General features: G+C 42.9%; 1 protein-coding gene across 3 annotated transcripts in view; it reads right to left on the bottom strand.

Annotated features, from left to right (window-relative positions):
• LRRCC1 (leucine rich repeat and coiled-coil centrosomal protein 1) overlaps nt 1-16,620 on the bottom strand; it is a 104,740-nt gene extending 88,120 nt beyond the window's left edge. For all 3 annotated transcript variants that reach the window (XR_012244544.1, XM_073631895.1, XM_073631896.1), the window contains exons 1-3: nt 16,488-16,620; nt 8,785-8,868; nt 1,194-1,399 (exon numbers count right to left, since the gene is read on the bottom strand). Coding sequence is in view for 2 of the 3 variants with exons in the window: in XM_073631895.1 (XP_073487996.1) it covers nt 1,194-1,399; nt 8,785-8,843 (265 nt within the window). In the remaining variant the exon portion in view is untranslated. The remainder of the gene's footprint in view (nt 1-1,193; nt 1,400-8,784; nt 8,869-16,487) is intronic.
• Nucleotides 16,621-22,111: the final 5,491 nt, after the last annotated feature.

Raw genomic sequence — 22,111 nt, 5'->3', positions numbered from 1 at the left:
CGTGGACATGTTTAGTGGCAGCAGGGATAGCTGAACGTTTTGATATAAGATTTGTGTAGGTGGGCTTGAAAATGAGGGAGTGGCGGCAGTTTAGAAATCATGTTCTGATTTTTCAGCTTTTGTCATCTCCCACTCTAGTTTCCCCATTCATTCCTATGGGACCAATTTCGCCGCAAAAACGACGATATTTCGTGAACCATTCGGCAAAACGTTCCACAAAGTAATAGCACACCATTCGGGAACAATCCGCACGTTTCGGTATATTACTTGTCTATGTAGTGTAAAAACTGTGGGAGGAGTTAGGGTGGTAAATTTGGCTATAATAATAAGAATAATATATATGTGAGATAACAGTAAGTGGTCTTGCTATGCAAGAACACTTAATTAAAAATGTATTAAAATTTATTAGGTGTGTAAAATAGTGTGAAAACTGCCACAACTCATAGCAACCAGCCAGCTTAAAACTGTAGGATCCTTAAAAGGCAATAAGTTCAATTGGCTGCTCTGGTGTACCACATAATTCCCCCCCCCCCAAGTAGCCTCTATCTTATAAGGATCACTCATACTGGAAGCTGAAAGTAAAAGGGATGTTATGTGAACAAAATACCACGAAAAAAAACAAACACAGTCACTTCCAGCGCTAATGGGGTGTTCTAAAGTGATGGGCAACAGGGACATTGAATGATAAAATCCATAAAAAGTGGGTACTCACAAAAGACGACTCCTATATGAGCCATAAAAATCACAGTGTATGGACATGTGCAGGACCATATCACGGGGTATAGCTGACACTTTTCGGGAGCACACCCCCTTTCTCAGAGATAGGCCTAGCTCTGAGGAAGGGGGTGCGCCCTCAGAACACGTCAGCCATACCCCGTGATATGGTCCTGCACATGTCCATACACTGTGATTTTTATGGCTCATATAGGAGTCGTCTTTTGTGAGTACCCACTTTTTATGGATTTTATCATTCATTAAAATTGTCATTGGTAATGCACTAAGTGTGCGCACCTTTCATTTTTTTTTTGTAGTGAACAAAATACCAGCTAACATTGGCTATCTGCTCTTTCCCTCAAAGCTCTTCTCTAAGTTTCTAGTGCTAATAATAAAAGCCTGGGTTATGGCCAAATGTTACATGCATCATGTAGACAGAATACAATACAATTTACATTAAAAAAAGAAAAATCACACACCTTCTATTCTAGTGAGTTTGTTGCAGGACAAGTTCAGGCTTTGAAGTTGTATCAGAGAATCAAGTCCTTCAATCTGGCTTATTAGGTTGGATGACAGGTCCAAATGCTGTAAATTGTGCAGGTGAGCAAGGCCTTCAATCGCAGAAATGTGATTACAGTGCAAATTGATTGAATGGAGGAATGCGTTCAAATTGATGTCTAACAGGCTGGTAAAAAACAAAAAAGTTGTAATATATATAAAAAATGCAGCACAATCACATAAATTAACATAAAATAATTATAATCAAAAAAACAAAAACCCATCTACAATCTCTTTTTAAGCGTCCACAAAAATCCACCACCAATGTGCTGTAATAGTAATCTCTACAGTTCCTCCAAACTCCAGGTGATACACGCATCCACCCCATATGCATCCAATGCCTTCTTTATGTGACCTTAGTATGAGTCAAGATCTCAATGCACTTGTTCCCTCACCATGGGCTTTTAGCTTTCTCGGGCCGTAGGGGATAAAACCCCTGTTCTCATCTGACTCTCCACCAGCTTTACTCCACCTTCCTTATTTGACCTCAATATGAATCAAGGTCTCAATGCACTTATTGCCCTACCATGGGCTATTTAGGCATCTGTGGCCAACTTTACTCCACCTCAGGTAGGTATGCATGTAAAATAAAATGGGACCAGGAATAGTGCTCTCTGTATAGTACTATTATATTAAAAAGCTCCTCAGTGGGTAAACTCACACTAAAATAAGCACCCCAAGTGCTATGTCAACAGCATTAAAAGACATAGGTAACAGCATCCATAGCGAATGTAGCTTACCAGTTCCTATATACGTTACACTCCCAGTCAGGGCTTCACCAATAGGCTTGTCAAACATAGGCAATTCAAACTAAGCACGTGATGAAAAGATATATGAACAGAGATTGCCTTTCGTGAAAACGGCACACCAAACACGGAGTAGAACTATGGGTTGTTGAAGTTACATACAAATTTGTGGATATCCCTGGCCACATGACTACAATTCACCAAGCTTTACTATTGGTATTCTATTGTGATGGGTTACCTCATGGACTAGTAGGTTGGCTAAGGGGGTTGGAGAGGGAGAGCTAAGCTTAACTTTGACAACAAAAGTCCTAGGGCGCTGGGAAGGGTTAGAACCTCTGCTAGGTTTTTACTGCTGTCGGTTTTTGGAAAAATTACCTTTCCTTCAATTTCCCAGTGGAGGGAACCTGCAAGATTGTAAATAAAGAGGAATCTGTTCAATACGAATAAAGTTAGCAATAAAAACCTGGAGGAGGTTGTACACTTTTCCTGAATTATCCAACATAAAAAAAAATAAGTTTTGACTGGAGTTCCATGTTATAGTTTAGCTGATATTTTTGGATTATTATCCAGTATTTTAAAACTTTCATATCCCAAGATGATATCAGTAAATTTAGGGAATGTATGACCAGTATGAAGTTCCTCCACAACAGGGAGCAAAATTTTGAATATTCCATGGAACGTGATGAATGAAGTTTGATCACACCAGCCAGTTAAGCTGCACGATTAATTGTTAAAAAATTGTGATCTCGATTCAACCCCCTTCACAATCTCTATGCAGAATTTCTCGATTCATTCATGTAACAAGTGTAGAAAGTTCTCTGCTCACTCAGCTGTTAAAAGAAAAAGAACAGGCAGCCTGCCAAGTTTTTCACAACATTGTCTGCACTGGCAAATAACTATAAAAACATTGTAACTTTTCGTTCTTAGATCAAAAAGGGATGAACTTCGGTCTGTAAATGAGGTCAGTTTAACCACTTAAAAGACTAAACCTTTTTCTGACACGGATTTCTTACAAAGTTAAAATCAGTATTTTGTTTGCTAGAAAATTAGTTGGAACCCAAACATTATATATATCAGGGATATGCAATTAGCGGACCTCCAGCTGTTGCAGAACTACAAATCCCATGAGGCATAGCAAGACTCTGACAGCCACAAGCATGACACCCATAGGCAGAGGCATGATGGGACTTGTAGTTTTGCAACAGCTGGAGGTCCGCTAATTGCATATCCCTGATATATATGTTTTAGCAGAGACCCTAGGGAATAAAATGGTGATTGTTGCAATATTTTATGTCACACTGTATTTGCACAGCGGTCTTTCAAACGCAATTTTTTGGGAAAAAATACACTTCAATGAATTTTAAAAAAACTAAACAGTAAGGTTAGCCCAATTTTTTTGTATAAATGTGAAAGATGATGTTACGCCGCAAGAATTGTGATCTTTATTCTAAGCAAAAAAAAAAAAAATTGTGATTCTCATTTTAGCCAGAATCATGCAGCTCTACCAACCAGCTGCATGGATCACAGTCGCTGATGTGAGATGGGAGATACAGTGCCAATCCCGATGCATCCCGCTGTTTACTTTTTTAAAATTTTATTTAATTTATATAATTCTTAGTCATCGCAGCAGCACTGTAATGCAGTGCACTGAATAAAGGTACTCGTGCAGTACTTCGTTTCTGAGCACACCACAGTAACACTGAACTGATACCATTGGAAATGTGGCCTGGAAACAGCTGACAGCACAGCCCCAATAATCTGATGTATTTGAGCGCTTAAAGTGGAACTAAATTCTGCTGGAAGGGCTCTTGCCATAACATACCCTGATACAGTGCCCTCCTCCAGCAGTGACAGTTCCACAGTCACCAAATCCCGGGACAATCTTCTGTGACCAATGATATCGTACCTCCTACACATGCCCGCTGGAGTTACATCATCCCCAAACACCCTGGCTCTATTCTTGGATCCCTACATATGCATAGGAAAGGTTGTTTCTCATGCATTAGAATGCGTTCAGCCAATATTTCAAATGTAGCACCGTTCAAATCTAAATTCAAGTCCAATCCTAAAAGCACCAATTCATGCAAAGCCCACCGTAGAAGCCAGTCAGAAATCATATCCTGTAAAAATGTTTCCACTAGCTGATTGTTTGCCATTTGTTACTGTAATTTGCACTAATTTTTTGTAAACTGGATGGAGAAAGATGTGTCACATAAAAAAATCCTTTTTTTTTTTTTTTTTTCAAACAGCTTACATGCAAAATCCTTTTCTTGGAGTACATCATGGGACACAGAGCTTTAAGTAATAACTTAATGGGTATATAGGCACCTTCAGGTGATGGACACTAGTATACCCAATAGAGGAATTTCACTCCCTATATAACCCCTCCTCCTTCCAGGAGCACATCAGTTTTTGTAGCAAAGCAATATACTTAAACCCCAAAAAGAGTGGAGGGACCTCTGTGTCCCATGATTTACTCCAAGAAAAGGATTTTACAGGTAAGCGGTTATAAAAATCTTATTTTCTTTATCGTACATCATGGGACACAGAGCCTTAAGTAATAACTTATTGGGACGTCCCATAGCAATGCTACTTGAGGGGAGGGAGACAACCCGGAGGGTACCCCCAGACTTGAGGACATATACTGCTGCCTGCAGTACACTGCGCCCAAAGGTGATATCCTCATACCTCCTTACATCCACTTGGTGAATGTATGCACTGAAGACCAAGTTGCAGACTTGCAGATCTGAGCCATGGAGGCCTGATGACGCACTGCCCAAGAAGCACTAACCGCCCTGGTAGAGTGTGCCTTAACTTGAAAAGGGGGAACCTTACCCCTTAAATTATAAGTTTGAATTATACCTTGCCGAATTCACTTAGCGACAGTGGATTTTCAATGCTGCCTGTCCTTTTTTAGGACCCTCTGGCAGAATAAATAAGACATCAGTCTTACGAATCTGAGCAGTTGTCTTTAAATAGATTTTCACTGCTCTCTCCACATCAAGACAATGTAGTGACTTTTCTTCCCTGGAACATGGTTTTGGAAAAAATGATGATGGCAGGACAATATCTTGGTTCAGGTGAAAACCTGAAATCACTTTTGGCAAAAAGTCTGGACGAGGGCGTAACACCACTCTGTCCTCATGAATAATCAAATATGGCTCTTTACAAGAAAGAGCAGCCAATTCCCAAACCCTTCTTGCTGAGGATATAGCAACCAAAAATACCAACTTCCTTCTCAGACTGACTAAGGGAATATGTTGTATCGGTTCAAATGGCTGTTTTTGTAATACAGACAAAACTAAGTTCAAGTCCCAAGGGTTCAAGGGAGGTTTGACCGGCGGATTAAGCCGCATCACCCCTTGCATAAAACCCCAGACTAAAGAATGTGTAGCAAGGGGTCTTTGAAATTAGACCGATAAAGCTGAGACTTGGCCTTTAATAGTACTCAAGGCCAATTTAATCTCTACCCCTAATTGTAGAAAGGCAAGAATTCTGCCTATGATATATCTCCCAGGGTGCCAACCCTTGGAATCACACCAGGAAACATAAGCCCTCCAATCCCTATAATATATAGTTCTGGAAGCTGGCTTCCTTGCATTAATCAGGGTAGAGATAACTGACCTGGAAAGTCCACGTTTCTTCAGAATGTGGGTTTCAATAGCCAAGCCGTTAAATTTAGAGATTGTAAGGTAGGATGGAATATCGGTCCCTGTGAGAGCAGATCTGGTTGTAGTGGGAGGGATCATGGACCCTCCACTGCCATCTTTATGATTTCTGCATACCACGACCTTCTAGGCCATGCTGGTGCTACCAGAATTATCGGCTTTCTTTCCAGCTTGATCCTGCAAAGAAGTTAAGGCAGCAACTGAATAGGGGGAAATGCATAGATGAGTGAGAACTGATCTCACGGGGTCACCAACGCATCCATTCCGCTTATGAGCGGATCCCTTGTTCTGGCCACAAAGTTGACTAACTTCATGTTGAACCTGGACGCTAGAAGATCTACGTCCAGAGTCCCCCATCTTTGGCAAATAGTCCAAAAAATATGTCCGGGTGAAGAGAACATTCCCCCTGGAATAACTGCTGGCGACTCAAGTAGTCAGCCTGCCAATTCTCTACTCCCGGAATGAAGACTGCCGAAAGGCACGGAACATTCCTTTCTGCCCAAGTTAGAATATGGTTCACCTCTCTCTGCGCTGAGAGACTCTTGGTGCCCCCTTGGTGATTGATATAGGCCACAGCTGTGGCATTGTCGGATTGGATCCTGACAAGATAATCCCGTAACCTGAAAATCCAGGCCTTCAGAGCCAGACACGCTGCCCAAATCTCTAGGATATTGATGGGCAAGGTTCTTTCGGCTCTTGACCACTGTCCTTGTACAGTTGTCTTCTCTAGTACTGCTCCCCATCCTGAAAGGCTGGCATCTGTCGTTACAACTTTCCAGATAACTGGTCTGAAGGATTTTCCTTTCAGCAGATTCTGGGTTACTAACCACCAACTGAGGCTTTGGGACACTTTTGGGGACAGCCGCATTGGCAAGTCTAAAGCCTGAATTGTTTTGTTCCAAGTAGACAGGATACTGTTTTACAACAGTCTTGAATGGAACTGGGCATAGGGAACCGCTTCAAATGAAGCCATCATCTTTCCTAGCAACCTCATGAAAAGGCGAATGGAAGGATCGCCTTTTGACCTGACCATCCGCACCAGCTCTCTTATGGAGTTGATCTTTGCCTGAGGCAAGAACACCTTTTCCTGGGCTGTGTCTATGATCAGACCCAAGTACTTCGGCCTTTTTAGCGGTATTAAGGAAGATTTCTCTAGGTTGAGAATCCAACCCAAACTTTCCAGGTAACTGGTTGCAATATGTACGCTTTTCTCCAAACAAGCCACTGACTAGTCTATTAGCAATAGATCGTCTAAGTACGCCACGACTGTTATGCCCTGTGCCCTTAACCTGGCTAGAGTGGGGCCAGGACTTTTGTAAACACCCGGGGTGCTGTAGCTAGCCTGAAGGGCAGGGCTACAAACTGGAAATGCTGTTGTTCTACCTCGAACCGCAGAAACCTTTGGTGAGCAGGAAATATAGGAACATGCAGATATGCACCTGCCAAGGAAAAAGCGGATTTTAACAGGAATTCCAACCTTTTATCTGTTGGATCCTTAAGCATTTGTGCATTGTCTACTAAACAAGTTAGACTTTTATTCACACTGGAAATCACAGCATCAACTGCTGGTAGCTTCCATCCTTTGATGAATTTCTCCTCCATGGGATAGAGAACTGAAACTGAAAAAAACTCTTTTGGCGGAAGAAAATGCTTCTCCGGGTGATCCCATTCAGCGTAAATAAGCTGTTCTAGAAATGCATGCACAAGAAATGCATACAAAGGCTGCTGGGTGAAAACCTTTAGTTTTTTTTTTTTTTGTTGTGGTGTCTTTTTTGCTACTCATAGTCCTAAGCCCAAAAGCAGAGGTACTATTAAATTGCACTACTTGCTGAAAATAGTCATGACAGAATGATGCCGTTATTCAGAACAGCCTAGTGCTGGGAAAAAAGTCTTCCTGTATCAGGAATGCCACTTGCCACCCTTCCGTTCCCCACAGCTCCTGTGTCCCATGTGAAGCCTGTTTGCTCCTCCTCGTCAGCCGAGGAAAGACTGCTCCAGCTGTATTTTTATTTCCTGCTTGCCTGCTTCATGGACGTTGCACGGCGATGCGCCTAGGCCCCCCCCCCTGCGCTCACACGCGAGCGGCTTTCGGGTCTGCAGACTCAACACGGAGGTTGGGGGAAGGCAGAGCCCCTGACACCAGCCAGCATAGGAACAACACATGGAACAAAATCCAGGACCTCCGCACCCCCCGCAGCAAGGGGGGGGTGTGTGTATTACAAGGGGGTACACCACTTGTGTTTCCCTAACCCTCTGTCCCTTCATGGGGGAGAAAAAAAGCATTTTGGCAGATCTCTTACCTGAGAAAAAAACCCCTACGCAAGCTGCTGCGGCCACACACAGACTGACATTGAGCTTTACAGAGGAAACAGATTAAGGTATGTGCATAGACTCCCTCTAGTGGAGAAATAAGGCATGACAACATTTTTTCCCTTAAAGAAGAAAGCATAGGTGGACTTTTCAGTTCCTAAGTTTTTTCCCTTACCTTATCCACACTGCAGGATTTGCTGAATTAACAGACAATCCAACCTTCACCCATCATGGCGGGCTGAGTTTAGCAAACCTTCAAGGACCGGGTCCCTTTATATCAGGGTTCCACTCCCTTGGACCTGTAAAAAGCACTCCACCAGGAAAGCTTTAGGTAATGTAGCATGACCAAAGTCCTGGGTCCCGGGGTCCAGCCCTACAATGAGAGGAGTTACAGGCAAAACCTCGTGCTTCGGATACGAGGGCCAGGTACTATCCACTTTGGCCTCAGTGGCACTTTGGATGGATACTGGTCTATGGAGGCTATTTAAATCCAGCATAGATCCCTCCTGGAGCTCCTCAGAGCACATCTTCACTTGTGACCAACACCTTAGACACAGGTGAAAAAAACTGATGTGCTCCTGGAAGGAGGAGGGGCTATATAGGGAGTGAACCTCCTGGATTGGGTATACCAAATGTCCATCACCTGAAGGTGCCTATATACCCATTAAGTTATTACTTAAGGCTCTGTGTCCCATGATGTACGATAAAGAAAATCACTGCATTGCAAAGTGTTTTTTGCTGTTGTGATTTTATTATTCATAGCCAAATGATACAGTCACACAGCTTACCTGGTGATTTGCTTATCCATCAAGCTTAACTCCTTGTTACTAGGATCTCGATCGGCCATCTTTCTTCTGAATGATCAGCAGCTCCTAAGTGTGGCAAGTTTAAAGTCAGTTTACATTTATTGTATTTACATTACATTCAAAGGCAACAGTTTTATTAGACTCAGAACCCCCTGTACACTGTTATCTATTGCTTCATATGTTTCATGGTTTCTTGTATACGCTGGGCATCATATGTAGAAAAAAAAAAAAAGTATGTTGAAGTAGATGTAAACAGCACATTGAGAATAACTTATTGCTCCATCAAAAAGGTGTAATGATTTATTAACCCTTACACATATTTCCTTATAAAATGAGAATTCGTACATGTTCAATCTAGCCAACTGTGTCAAAGTGATCCCTCTCTGGCCAGTCCCTAATCTATCTTGCAGATTGCCAACCTCTTAGCCTCACACACCACACACACACACGAATATCGGATGAATGATCATCTGTTTTCTTTTTTGCATGCTAGTCTCATATCAGAAACGAAGAGGTTATTCAATTTACGGAAATTCTCGTATGTCAGATTATCATACGATCGATTCCAAAGCCATATTTTGTCTGATTTTGTGATTGTGTGTACTTGCTAAAATCTTTGGAACATAATCATGGGGCTCATTCACATGTGTGTCTATCCGCAGTGGATTGCTTTTTAAAGGGTGTTTGACAGGCAGTTAGGGGGTGATATGTTGCCTCCTCACCTATTTTAACCCTCAAAATATTGAAGCACCTTGCTGCACATGGTTGCAGGGTAGTTGGACTGTGGCCCTATTCATTTGAACAGGTCACATACAGCAGTGGACCTGCCTGCTGAATGCAACATGCCATTTAACTTTTGCCATGGCTGTGAAGTGCCCTAAGTGACTGTACTGTTGTGTTGTTTAGTTTGGAGGTAAAACTGCTTTTAATGAGCTGCGGACCAAGATCCAGCTATGCACATCCACATAAAAAAAAAACAGTTTAAGGGCTGGTTCACACTGCTGTGATGCAGGAACCCTGCGAATCCACTGTGGGTTCCCGCATCGCATGTTTCCCGGCGGTAGTTCACACTGCCCTATGCGAACTGCTGGGAGTGTCAGGTAACAGTTAATGACACCTCCAAATCAGTTCGCATATCGCAGTGCGATCTGCAAACTCGGACAGGAATCGGATCGCATGGGTGATCCAATTCTGCTGCGGACAAAAAAAAAAAAAAAAAAAAAAAAAAAAGGGGGCCCTGTGTGAGTTTGATGTGAATTCAGCCATACGATCTTTATGGCTGGAATCGCATTGCACAGAGATTGCATGTGATTTTCACTGCAGTGCGGTGCGAATCACATCTGATTTCTGACATCGCACCAGTGTGAACCGGCCCTAAGAGGGTGGTCAGCAGGTTAAAAACAATTATCTATGCACATAACCAGGTGTGTCCCACCTAGATAACGGTTTTTATTCGGGGGGGGGGGGGGACAGTAAATAGTTACGGATGAGTTTAGGTGTATTCAGAAACGAGTCCAAACCCACCTGAGCTATTCCGCCTAGAAACTGCAAGTCTTGGTTCACACTGGGGCAGCTTCAAAAGTCGCCTGACTCTGAAGCCGCCCTGCACAGCGTGACTTGCAGACGACCTCTTTAATAGAAGTCAATGCAAGCCGCTCCGGTTGCCCCCCAAGTAGTACAGGACAGGAACTCTTTTCTGAGTCGCTCCGATTAGAACGGTTCCATTGCATTGAATGAAGCGCGATTTGTGTCAGGTGGCTAAATTGCCCGACAGGTCGCCCCCGTGTGAACCAAGCCTTAAGGTGACAGCCAATCCTAGGCGAAGGAGCCATTCCTCCGTGTATACATGCAGCTGTGGGGTAGGAGAAGATGTCAGCTATGACAGCTTCCTGGCAGGATAGCTTCTGCGGGTTCAGACACTTGTCCAAACACAGTTCTGCTCATCCCTGTAAGGCCTCATGCACATCGGACGTTATTATAACATTATAAAAATGCCAGTAGCTTTGCAGTGAGTTTTTCAACGTTTTTGCAATAGCGGTTTTTCCAGCATTTTTTCCCCCCTCTAATGGATCAAAAACATTTTTAAAGCGTTTATCTGAGTTTTTGGGCATATTTTTTTTACAGCTGAAAAACGCCTCTCAGAACCCACTAGTTTTGTTTTTTCCAGCCAAAAACAGTTGATAACAGCTTATGTGTGCATAGACACGTAGGATAACATGATGGAGAGTTTATTGACTGTAGAAAAAAAAAAAAAACATCTGAAGCCAAAAACAGCATCTGTAAAACGTCCAAAAACATCCAGTGTGCATGAGGCCTAAACAACATTTATATTTTCGTGGGAAACGGTGAGGGCAGGAGGAGTAGTAATTGGTTGTGTCTTAGTGTCATGTGACTAGTCTGTCTGGCAAACCTGATGACCTTACAGTTTAGTATAAGAATTGTCACACCGTGGTGAAGATGGCTGCGAAACTAATTAAAAAAAGTGTGGAAACTTTTTGAAGAACCCTTGTATATACAACTGAAGAGCAGCCAGCACCTATGTGAAGAAAATATCGATTAAATAGTGCAGAGCTCCTTTAAAGCGAAACTAAACCCTCCTGTCCTTTTCAGCCAAGGAAGCTGCCATCTTGGCCTCAGTTTGATCTGCAGTTGCCATGGTGCTGCACATGTGATCAGTTATGACACCAGCCATTGGATGGTTTGACATTTCAGCTGAGATCACAACCAATGTGACAGTTACATTCCCCGACACTGATTTTTTTAAACTATTAAATTGATGGGTTTATTCCGCCTTAAGAAATTATTTTCAAAAAAGTGCACAAAATTAGATGACACATACACTCAGCTATCTCTTTGTATGTGGATTCAAGTCATAACAACCAAAAAAGAGTATACATACACTCAATGGCCACTTTATTAGTTGCACCTGTTCCATTGCTTGGTAACACAAATTGCTAATCAGCCAATCACATGGCAGCAACTCAATGTATTTAGGCATCTAGACGTGGTGAAGATGACTTGCTGAAGTTCAAACTGAGCATCAGAATGGGAAAGAAAGTGGATTTAAGTGACTTGGCGTGGTTGTTGGTGCCAGACGGGCTGGACTGAGTATTTCAAAAGCTGGGATTTCATGCACAACCATCTCCAAGGTTTACAACAGGGTGGATTTGATTCAAATCATAATTTTTAAAGAGCAACTGTCATATCTGACCCGCTGTTGACTCACCGACAGTCCCATTCACTTTAATGGTACAGCTGGTGATGCGGCAGTGACACAACAAGGTGAGGGACGTGGTGGCAGCAGGTGAGTGGATGCCCGCTAACAGGCGCTGCCATGATGGAGCTGAAATGACAGGTGCTCTTTAAATGTAAGGACTCATTCTTGCTGATAGTTAGAATCTTTAATATTTGCAAACAAAATGAAGGTTTCCTATATAGAATAATAGGCTGTCAGATTAGTAAAACAGCGGTATCAGAACCGATTCAATCATACAGTTTGTAGTGTACATAGATTTGCAACACAATGGGATAAATGAATATTCCTAAACGTTGTTTTAGCTCATATAAAAAAAGAGCAAGAGGCAGGACTTTGCATGAAGCACGCGGGAGCAATTGGATAGATTGATAAGATAAAAAACAGCTTTTAATTGGGGTCAAATTATCATAAAATTTTTTTTATATTTAATTTTTATGCATTTTGTTATATATCAATATTTTTACAATTTATTAGAACCAAATATATCACATTAATTGACATTCCAACAAGGAATTATTACATATTATACAAATGGTCACACTACTTTCCTCTGTGGAATATGATGCACCTTGGCACTTCTGCTCCCATTCACTTTGTCTCAGGTATTCAATTTTTCCTCACCTACCATTTGTTTCTCTTCCCCGTTCACTCCTCTCTTGGATTTTTTTTTTCTTTATTCTTGAGGCGCATTCTTTCACTTTGTTTTACCTTTTTCTGATTTTCTGACACAAATTTCACATCACTTTTTTAATATTTATTCATTTGGTTTTTTTTTTGCTTTTTTGTCACATTTTTTTTTTTTACAGAGGTCTCCCATATTGGGGTCACCCCATTTGGTTTAGACTTATGTCACCTCATACACTTTGTCCCACCTGGGGCGCTGTTCGTTTTTGGCTGTTGTCGCCATGTCGCGCCCCCTCAGCTCCCGGATATGGCGTTTTTGGCTGGTCTGAGATTTTCATGGCCGCACCACCATTGCGAAGACGTACATGTAAGTGTGCGGGCTAATTAAGTTCATGGGGGGTTCTCTTATGTCCCATGTTTGCCCTCATGGTCCCTTCAGAACATTTAAATATCATTGCTTTTCTTATTTATAGATAACTACTACGGTTTTGCTCCTGATGAGAGGCTATAAGGCCTTGAAATGCACACAACTACCGATGTGCATATACTCAAACTTTTTATGGACGTTCCTTTTCATTTATTTCATTTTTTTTATTTTTTAATCTCCCCTCAGTGATACTTCTGTGTGTTATTAATTTGTACAGGTATTAACTACAATGTACAGTATGTAATTATGCATCAATCACTTCATGTATTTGTATAATATGTAATAATTCTGTGTTGGAACGTCAATTAATGTGCAATATTTGGTTCTAATGAATTGTAAAAATATTAATATATAGCAAAATGCATAAAAATTAAATATGAAAAACATTTTATGATAATTTGGACCGATTAAAAGCTGTTTTTTATTCAATCGCTCCTGTGTGCTTCATGCAAAGTCCGACCTCTTGCTCTTTTTTTATATAACATATATTGAACCAGGATGGAGGAGGGGACTTGAACGACCCCGTTACACCTCATTTAAAGTCCCAAAAATTATTTTTTCTCTATTTGTTTTATCTCATTGTTACTGTGAAATTGTGTGGATGCATCAATGCAGTGCATGTTATCTCAGTTTGCAGAGCTTGGATTCATTGAATGAGTTTACCAAAAATGTAAATATTGCAGAATATACAGCCTCATGCTATATAACTAAGCTCCATTTCATGCTGAATAAACTAAATTATTAATGTATCTTAAAATAGAAAACTATCGCTTCTGAAGTAAAAATCTATTAAAATAAATTTGAAAAAAAAAAAAAAAATTATTTTAAGCAAAGAAAATCATTGATTTCTATCCACCGTGGGTTACAAAGAACGGTAGAAAAAGAGAAAATATCCAGCGAGTGGCAGTTGTGTGGAGGAAAATGCCTTGCTGGGGTCAGAGGAGAATGGGCAGACTGGATTGAGATGACAGACAGGCAACAGTAAGGCCGGGTTCCCACTATTATGAAATGGATCTCCACATCAAATCTGCAATAGCAGGAGAATGTGACCAGCTCTCTATAGAGCCGGTTCACATATCTCCGATGCGGTTCTGGTGCGAATTTGCACAGGAGTCCTGTGGGTCTTTTGGTCCATTTCAGGTCCGAATTCAGCCCAAAAATCGAACCTGAAAACGGTGAACCAGGACGCACAAGACCCCCGCTGTAAACTGCTTCGGCATCCGGTGTGAACCGAGTCTTACTCAAATAACCCCTCGTTACAACCAAGGTATGCAGAATACCATCTCTGAATACGCAACACATCAAACCTTGAAGCAGATGGGCTGCAGCAGCAGAAGACCGCACCAGGTGCCACTCCTGTGAGCTAGGAACAGGAAACCGAGGCTACAATTCACAAAGCTCAAATCATCTCATCACTGGTTTCTTGAACATGACAATGAAGTCACTGCACTCCAATGGCCTCCACAGTCACCAGATCTCAATCCAATAGAGCACCTTTGGGATGTGGTGGAATGGGAGATTTGCAATATGGATGTGCAACTGACAAATCTGCAACTGAGTGATGCCTTAATGCCACTATGGACCAAAATCTCTGAGGAATGTTTCCAACACCTTGTTGAATCTATGCCCCGAAGAATGAAGGCAGTTCGGAAGGCAAAAGAGGGTCCAACCCGGTACTAGCAAGGTGTACCTAATAAAGTGGCCGGTGTGTGCATGTAAACATAGAGTATTGAAACCAATCATTTACTAAAGAGCACCGCACTATTTAATAGACATCTAAAACTTTATTTTTTAGTTGTGGATAGAGTGGAGGGATAATAAAGCACCCGCCACTTTTATTGCTGTCAGTGCCCTCATTAGAGAGATTCCCCCTATGTGTCCTGTTTACCATTATCACTAAAAATGAAAGAAAATCACAAATTTTGGGTTGTCACCAGAACAGGAATAGAGGAGAAATCTTCCAATGGGGACACTAGTTCTGGTGACAGCCTTGGATTGAATTTAAATTCCTGTTTTGGCTTTGGGACAGGAAATGAATAGAAATCTCTCACATAGGGACACAGATGACAATAATGAAACCACTGGGGGTTATAAACCTCCATTACTCTATCCAAAATTAAAAAAAGAAGCTTTGCCTTTAGTCTGATGAAGAGGTTGAAGCTTCTATGAGGTGGCAGTGATTTGTTTACATCTACTTTAACCGCTTGCCGACCAGCCGCTGTCATTATACTGCGCCAGGTCAGAACGATCCCGCGAGCCGTCGTAGCTATACATCGGCTCCTTTAAGCGCGAATAGCAGGCATGCGCTGCAGGGGTGCCGATGCTCATAGCCGATGGTTGCGATGACCGTCGGCCATGTGCGATTGCGGGCACGAGAGGCAGAACAGGGACGTGTATGTAAACACACAAACCCCTGTTCTGTGAGGAGAGAGAGATTGGGAGTTCCTAATAGCTAAGAACAACGATCTGTCATTTCCTATAGTCAGTCCCCTCCCCCTACAGTTAGAACACACAGTCAGGGAACACAGTTAACCCCTTGATCGCCCCCTAGTGTTAACCCCTTCCCTACCAGTGACATTTATACAGTAATCAGTGCATTTTTATAGCACTGATCGCTGTATAATTGTCAGTCGTCCCAAAAATGTGTCAAAAGTGTCCAATGTTTCCACCATAATGTCGCAGTCACAAAAAAAAAAAAAAAAAAAAAAAACAGCAGATCGCCGCCATTACTAATAAAAAAAAATAATAATAAAAATGCCATAAATCTATCCCCTATTTTGTAGACACTATAACTTCTGCGCAAACCAATCAATATACGCTTATTGCGATTATTATTACCAAAAATATGTAGAAGAATACGTATCGGCCTAAACTGGGAAAAAAAATTGTTTTTTAAAAAAAAAAATGGGGATATTTATTATAGCAAAAAGTACAAAATATTGTGTTAAAAATGGTCTTTTTTTGTTTATAGTGCAACAAATAAAAAACGCAGAAAATACCACCAAAAGAAATCTCTATTTGTGGGGAAAAAAGGACATTAATTTAGTTTGGGTACAACGTTGCACGACCGCGCAATTGTCAGTTAAACCAACGCAATGCTGAATTGCAAAAAAATGGCCTGGTCATTGAGCAGCCAAATCTTCCGGGGCTGAAGCGGTTAAGCCGGATGACCCCCCTTCCTCCCCAGTTGTTGAGGAACTAAAAGTCCCAGCAGTGCCATAGTCAGCCATCATGGGGTGATCAGCAGAGAGGGGGCTGTCCGCCCTGACACACATCCTCACAGAGATGACAGAACAGACAACCTGCGGCTTTCCTCCATACATCTACAACACCGCACACCCTTCAATGGTATGAGGAGCGCCTCTGTACATCACCCACCTGCACTCTGCACTGTCAGCCGCCCGCCCGACCCCCATCCGGATCCCTGTAACGGCAAGACAGTCTATACAGGAAGTACAGGGCGGCATGGCAACCATACACTTCCCGGGGAACCCAACTCCGCCCACCTCTCCTCTCCGTCCCAATTAGCGGCCGGGGTTGCGAATAACCAATAGGAGAGCGCTGCTCATTGCCATAGCCCGGCAGCATTTCAGATGAAAGGGGAGCGGTGATAGGACGAGAGTAGACTGATGTGCGAATGGCGGTTGGGAACGTTCTGTGTATACATTGTAGTAAAGTGTTCTAGAAGTGAGGTGTTTCTATGGTTGTAGGGGAATGGCGGTTGGGAAGGTCCTATGGGCACAGTGTAATAGATTGTTATGGAAGTGGGCTGTTCTATGGCTGTAGAGGGGAAGGGAAGAGGCAGTGTGATTATCTGAAGGAATACTGAGTGGCCTGTTCTTCCTTACCTCTCCATTGTAGCCAGAGAAGCTCCTGTATGCACTGCTCGTAGATGAATGTCAGAGGACAGGCCTAGGCCCACACCTGAGCACACACACAACTCAAAACCCTGTGCATATTTTTTAACCACCTCAATACTGGGCACTGTACACCCCTTCCTGCCCAGGCCATTTTTCAGCTTTCAGCGCTGTCGCACTTTGAATGACAATTGCGCAGTCATGCAACACTGTAACCATGTGACATTTTTATCATTTTATTCACACAAAAAGAGCTTTCTTTTGTTGGTATGTAATCACTCCTGGGTTATTTTTTCCTAAAAAAAGACCAAATTTTTTTTTTTTTTAAGTTTTTCTTAGTTTTTGTCAGTAAATTTTATAAATAAGTAATTTTTCTCCTTCACTGATGGGCGCTGATGAGGCGGCACTTATGGGCACTGATTAGGTGCCACTGATGAGGCACGAATATGCCACAGTTATGAGCACTGATAGGTGGCACTGATGGGCACAGATAGGTGGCACTGATGGGCAGCAGTGATGAGCATTGATCGGCAGCACTGATAGCTAGCTCTGACTGGCATTACTGATGGCCACTGATTGCTGGCACCTGTGGGCACAGATTGGTGCCAATTGTGGGCACTGATTGCTGGCAGTGGCATTGCTGGCACTTATTTGTAATCAGGGCACTGATGATCAGTGCCCTGATTACATCCCTAGATGTCCTCTGTGAGGAGAAGCCGCTGATCAGCTCTCATTTCCTCACACGCTGTCAGTGTGAGGCGAGGAGCGCCGATTACCGGCATCTCCGTGTTTACATGTGACCGACTGTGATTGGACACAGCTGATCATATGGTTAAAGAGCCGTGGCTCTTTACACAGATCAGGGTCGTGCCATCTCCTAGCAACACAGCGCGGCCACGCTGCACGCACCCGGCGGCACGCAAGAGCAGTCGTTCTGGAGGGCTGCCAGATGAGGTCCACCCAGAATGAGAGCCGCGCCGCCCAGCCATCATTTGACGACCGGTGGGCGGGAAGGGGTTAAAGGTGGTTTTAGAGCATTTCATTGTTGTACATGGGGAAGCCCATTCACTTGTATAGTCTACTTTACATATGACAGACACCCCAATGAAGCTCCACAACTTTTTTTTTTGGAGTGGAACGTGGTGCGTTTTTTCACAGCGCGACAATATATGCACCTGCTACCTGCTCTTGTTCTTTAGCAAGGAACATACATTCCACATTCATAATTATGCCACCAAAATTACTGTGTGCTGTAAATTGCCTCCAGCATTGCTCCTGTTTCTTCTTGCTGGAGGCTGCCATTTTGCTGAAGCCCAGAGCCCCTGAGCAGCAGTAAATCTTAAAGGGGAACTAAATTTGGTAATTTTACGGTTTCAGAAAACAGTTACATTCCTGGAATGCCAGGAATGCTAACTGTCACAATTGCTTGTGTCCTCAACCAAACTGTCACACCATCAAATGGCTGGTGACATACAGTATCTCACAAAAGTGAGTACACCCCTCACATTTTTGTAAATATTTTATTATATCTTTTCATGTGACAACACTGAAGAAATTACACTTTTCTACAATGTAAAGTAGTGAGTGTACAGCTTGTATAACAGTGTAAATTTGCTGAACCCTCAAAATAACTCAACACACAGCCATTAATGTCTAAACTGCTGGCAACAAAAGTGAGTACACCCCTAAGTGAAAATGTCCAAATTGGGCCCAAAAAAATATTTTGTGTGGCCACCATTATTTTCCAGCACTGCCTTAACCCTCTTGGGCATGGAGTTCACCAGAGCTTCGCAGGTTGTCACTGGAGTCCTCTTCCACTTCTCCATGATGACATCACAGAGCTGGTGGATGTTAGAGACCTTGCGCTCCTCCACCTTCCATTTTAGGATGCCCCACAGATGCTCAATAGTGTTTAGGTCTGGAGACATGCTTGGCCAGTCCATCACCTTTACCCTCAGCTTCTTTAGCAAGGCAGTGGTCGTCTTGGAGGTGTGTTTGGGGTTGTTATCATATTGAAATACTGCCCTGTGGCCCAGTCTCCGAAGGGAGGGGATCATGCTCTGCTTCAGTATGTCACAGTACATGTTGGCTTTCATGGTTCCCTCAATGAACTGTAGCTCCCCACTGCCGGCAGCACTCATGCAGCCCCAGACCATGACACTCCCACCACCATGCTTGACTGTAGGCAAGACAGACTTGTCTTTGTACTCCTCACCTGGTTGCCGCCACACATGCTTGACACTTCTGAACCAAATAAGTTTATGGTTTTATGGTTTATTTATAGGTTTTTTTGGTCTCATCAGACCACAGGACATGGTTCCAGTAATCCATGTCCTTAGTCTGCTTGTCTTCAGCAAACTGTTTGCAGGCTTTCTTGTGCATCATCTTTAGAAGAGGCTTCCTTCTGGGACGACAGCCATGCAGACCAATTTCATGCAGTGTGTGGCGTATGGTCTGAGCGCTGACAGGCTGACCCCCCACCCCTTCAACCCCTGCAGCAATGCTGGCAGCACTCATACATCTATTTCCCAAAGACAACCTTTGAATATGACACTGAGCACGTGCATTTAACATCTTTGGTCGTCCATGGCGAGGCCTATTCTGAGTGGAATCTGGCCTGTTAAACTGCCGTATGGTCTTGGCCACCGTGCTGCAGCTCAGCTTCAGGGTCTTGGCAATCTTCTTATAGCCTAGGCCATCTTTATGTAGAATAACAATTCTTTTTTTCAGATCCTCAGAGAGTTTGCCATGATGTGCCATGTTGAACTTCCAGTGACCAGTAAGAGAGTGAGAGAGATAACACCAAATTTAACATACCTGCTCCCCATTCATACCTGAGACTTTGTAACACTAACGAGTCACATGACATCGGGGAGGGAAAATGGCTAATTGGCCCAATGTGGACATTTTCACTTAGGGGTGTACTCACTTTTGTTGCCAGTGGGTTAGACATTAATGGCTGTGTGTTGAGTTATTTTGAGGGGACAGCAAATTTACACTGTTATACAAGCTGTACACTCACTACTTTACTTTGTAGCAAAGTGTAATTTTTTTCAGTGTTGTCACATGAAAAGTTATAATAAAATATTTACAAAAATGTGAGGGGTGTACTTACTTTTGTGAGATACTGTAACTGATCACATGTGCAGCACCAATGGCGATTCCAGATCAAACAGAAGCAGCTTCCTTGGTTGTAGAGGACAGGAGGGTTTAATCCCGCTTTAAAGTGATATTTAGTGCTGGTTCACACAGGGGTGGCTTCAAAGTCGCCCGACTCCCGTCCGACTCGGAAGCCGCCAAATACAGCGTGACTTCAGCGTGGCTTGCAAAACAACTTCTGTGTAGAAATCAATGCAAGCCACTCCAAAGTCACCCCCAACCTTTTTCGGCTCCATTGTACTAAGTGATGTGCGACTTGTCAGGCTGACAAGCCGCCTGACAGGTCGCCCCTGTGTGAACCGGCACTTAAAGTCTTGTTTTTTTTTGTTTAAAAATAATAAACATGTTATACTTATCTGCCCTGTGCAGTTGGTTTTGCACAGAGCAGCCCAGATCCTCCTCTTCTTGGGTCCCTCACCGACGCTCCTGGCCCCTCCCTCCTGCTGGGTGCCCCCACAGCAAGCAGCTTGCTATGCGGGCACCTGAGTGTGTGTCCATTCACACATGGAGCCGCGACCTGGGCCCACCCCCCTCTCTCCTCATTGAATCACTGACTTTGATTGACAGTAGCGGGAGCCAATGGCTGAAGCTCCTGTGCAACATCTATGGAGCAAGATGGGGCTCAGGTAAGTATTAGGGGGGCTGCTGCACACAGAAGGTTTTTTTAACCTTCATGCATAAAATGCATGAAGATAAGAAAAACTTCTGCCCTTAGAACCACTTTAAGGCTGTCAACAGATCGACCTCTACAAACTCAGCTATGCCTAAAAATAGAGAGCAACTTAGCATGTGCAGAGCTGGGGTGAGACAGTGTATTACTGGATTCTAAACAGAATGGACACATGTTTAACAATTTATATAGCTATAGCTGCAAAGGGGACCAGCCTGAAATCATCTAGAAAGACTTATAGTGACTCTAAAGGCTCACGTTTTTTTACCTTCATGCATTGTATGCATGAAGGTAAAAAAACCTCTGTGCAGCACCCCCCACCCCCCCCAACAATTACCTGAGCCCCATCGCGATCCAGTAATGTGCATGAGACTCCGGGACTCTCCCTCCTCATTGGCTGAGACAGCCGCTGCTGTCAATCACAGCTAGTGAGCCAATGAAGAGGGGGAGCCGCAGCTCTGTGTGTGAAGGGACATGCAGAGCAGTGTCTCAGGAGCGAGCCTGCTCAGGTGCCCCCACAGCAAGCTGCTTGCTGTGGGGGCAATCAGCAGGAAGGAGGGGCCTGGAAAGCCGTCGGGGCATCAGAGAAGAGGAAGATCCGGGTTGCTTTGTGCAAAACCACTGCACAGAGCAGATAAGTATAACATGTTAGTGTTTTTTTTATTTAAAAAAACAACAAGCCTTTAATATCACTTTCATTTTTTGACTAAAGTTCCACTTTATTATTGGCACTGCAAGTGCGACATTTGTTTTCTGTGCACTTTGTTGCTCATTCCAAAAACAGCAAGTGTGAATTGAGCTAAAGTCTTAGGAAAATTCATATGAAAATTAACAAAACATTCACATGCCATTCAAAAGATTTTGTTTGCTTCTAACATTTGATTCTGGAATGAATGGACTTTACTGAAAGAAAACCACATACACTGTTAGAAATTGGTTCATTTGAGGAAAACTTTCTATCCTACTCCTTTGAATTTCTATGGCGCTGTGGTTGAAAACAAACCTCAATTTGACCCCACTAAAAACTAACAAATGTTCTTAAAACATTGTTTTCCTAACTTGTGGGGTTGAACAAAAAAAAAAAAAAAAAAGATCTGATATACCCATCCACACATTCGAGGTGAATGAGGAAATCCCTCCTACAGAGCTATTGTGTAATGATCGTGGGGACACTTCCCCACTGTAAGAATACAATGATCAGTGCTGCTGGCTATAGCCGACACCACAGATCGATCAGAAAATCCTGACAGGCTGGTTATACAGAAGTTGATAGGTAGACTGACTTCCAAACAACCACTACATACATGGATCGAAAA

This window comes from Aquarana catesbeiana, linkage group LG05 (genome assembly GCF_042186555.1).
Source record: "Aquarana catesbeiana isolate 2022-GZ linkage group LG05, ASM4218655v1, whole genome shotgun sequence".
In the NCBI taxonomy this organism is placed as follows: Eukaryota; Metazoa; Chordata; class Amphibia; order Anura; family Ranidae; genus Aquarana; species Aquarana catesbeiana.
The sequence above is the reverse complement of the archived record's forward strand: the minus strand, read 5'-3'. Positions and strand labels throughout refer to the sequence as shown.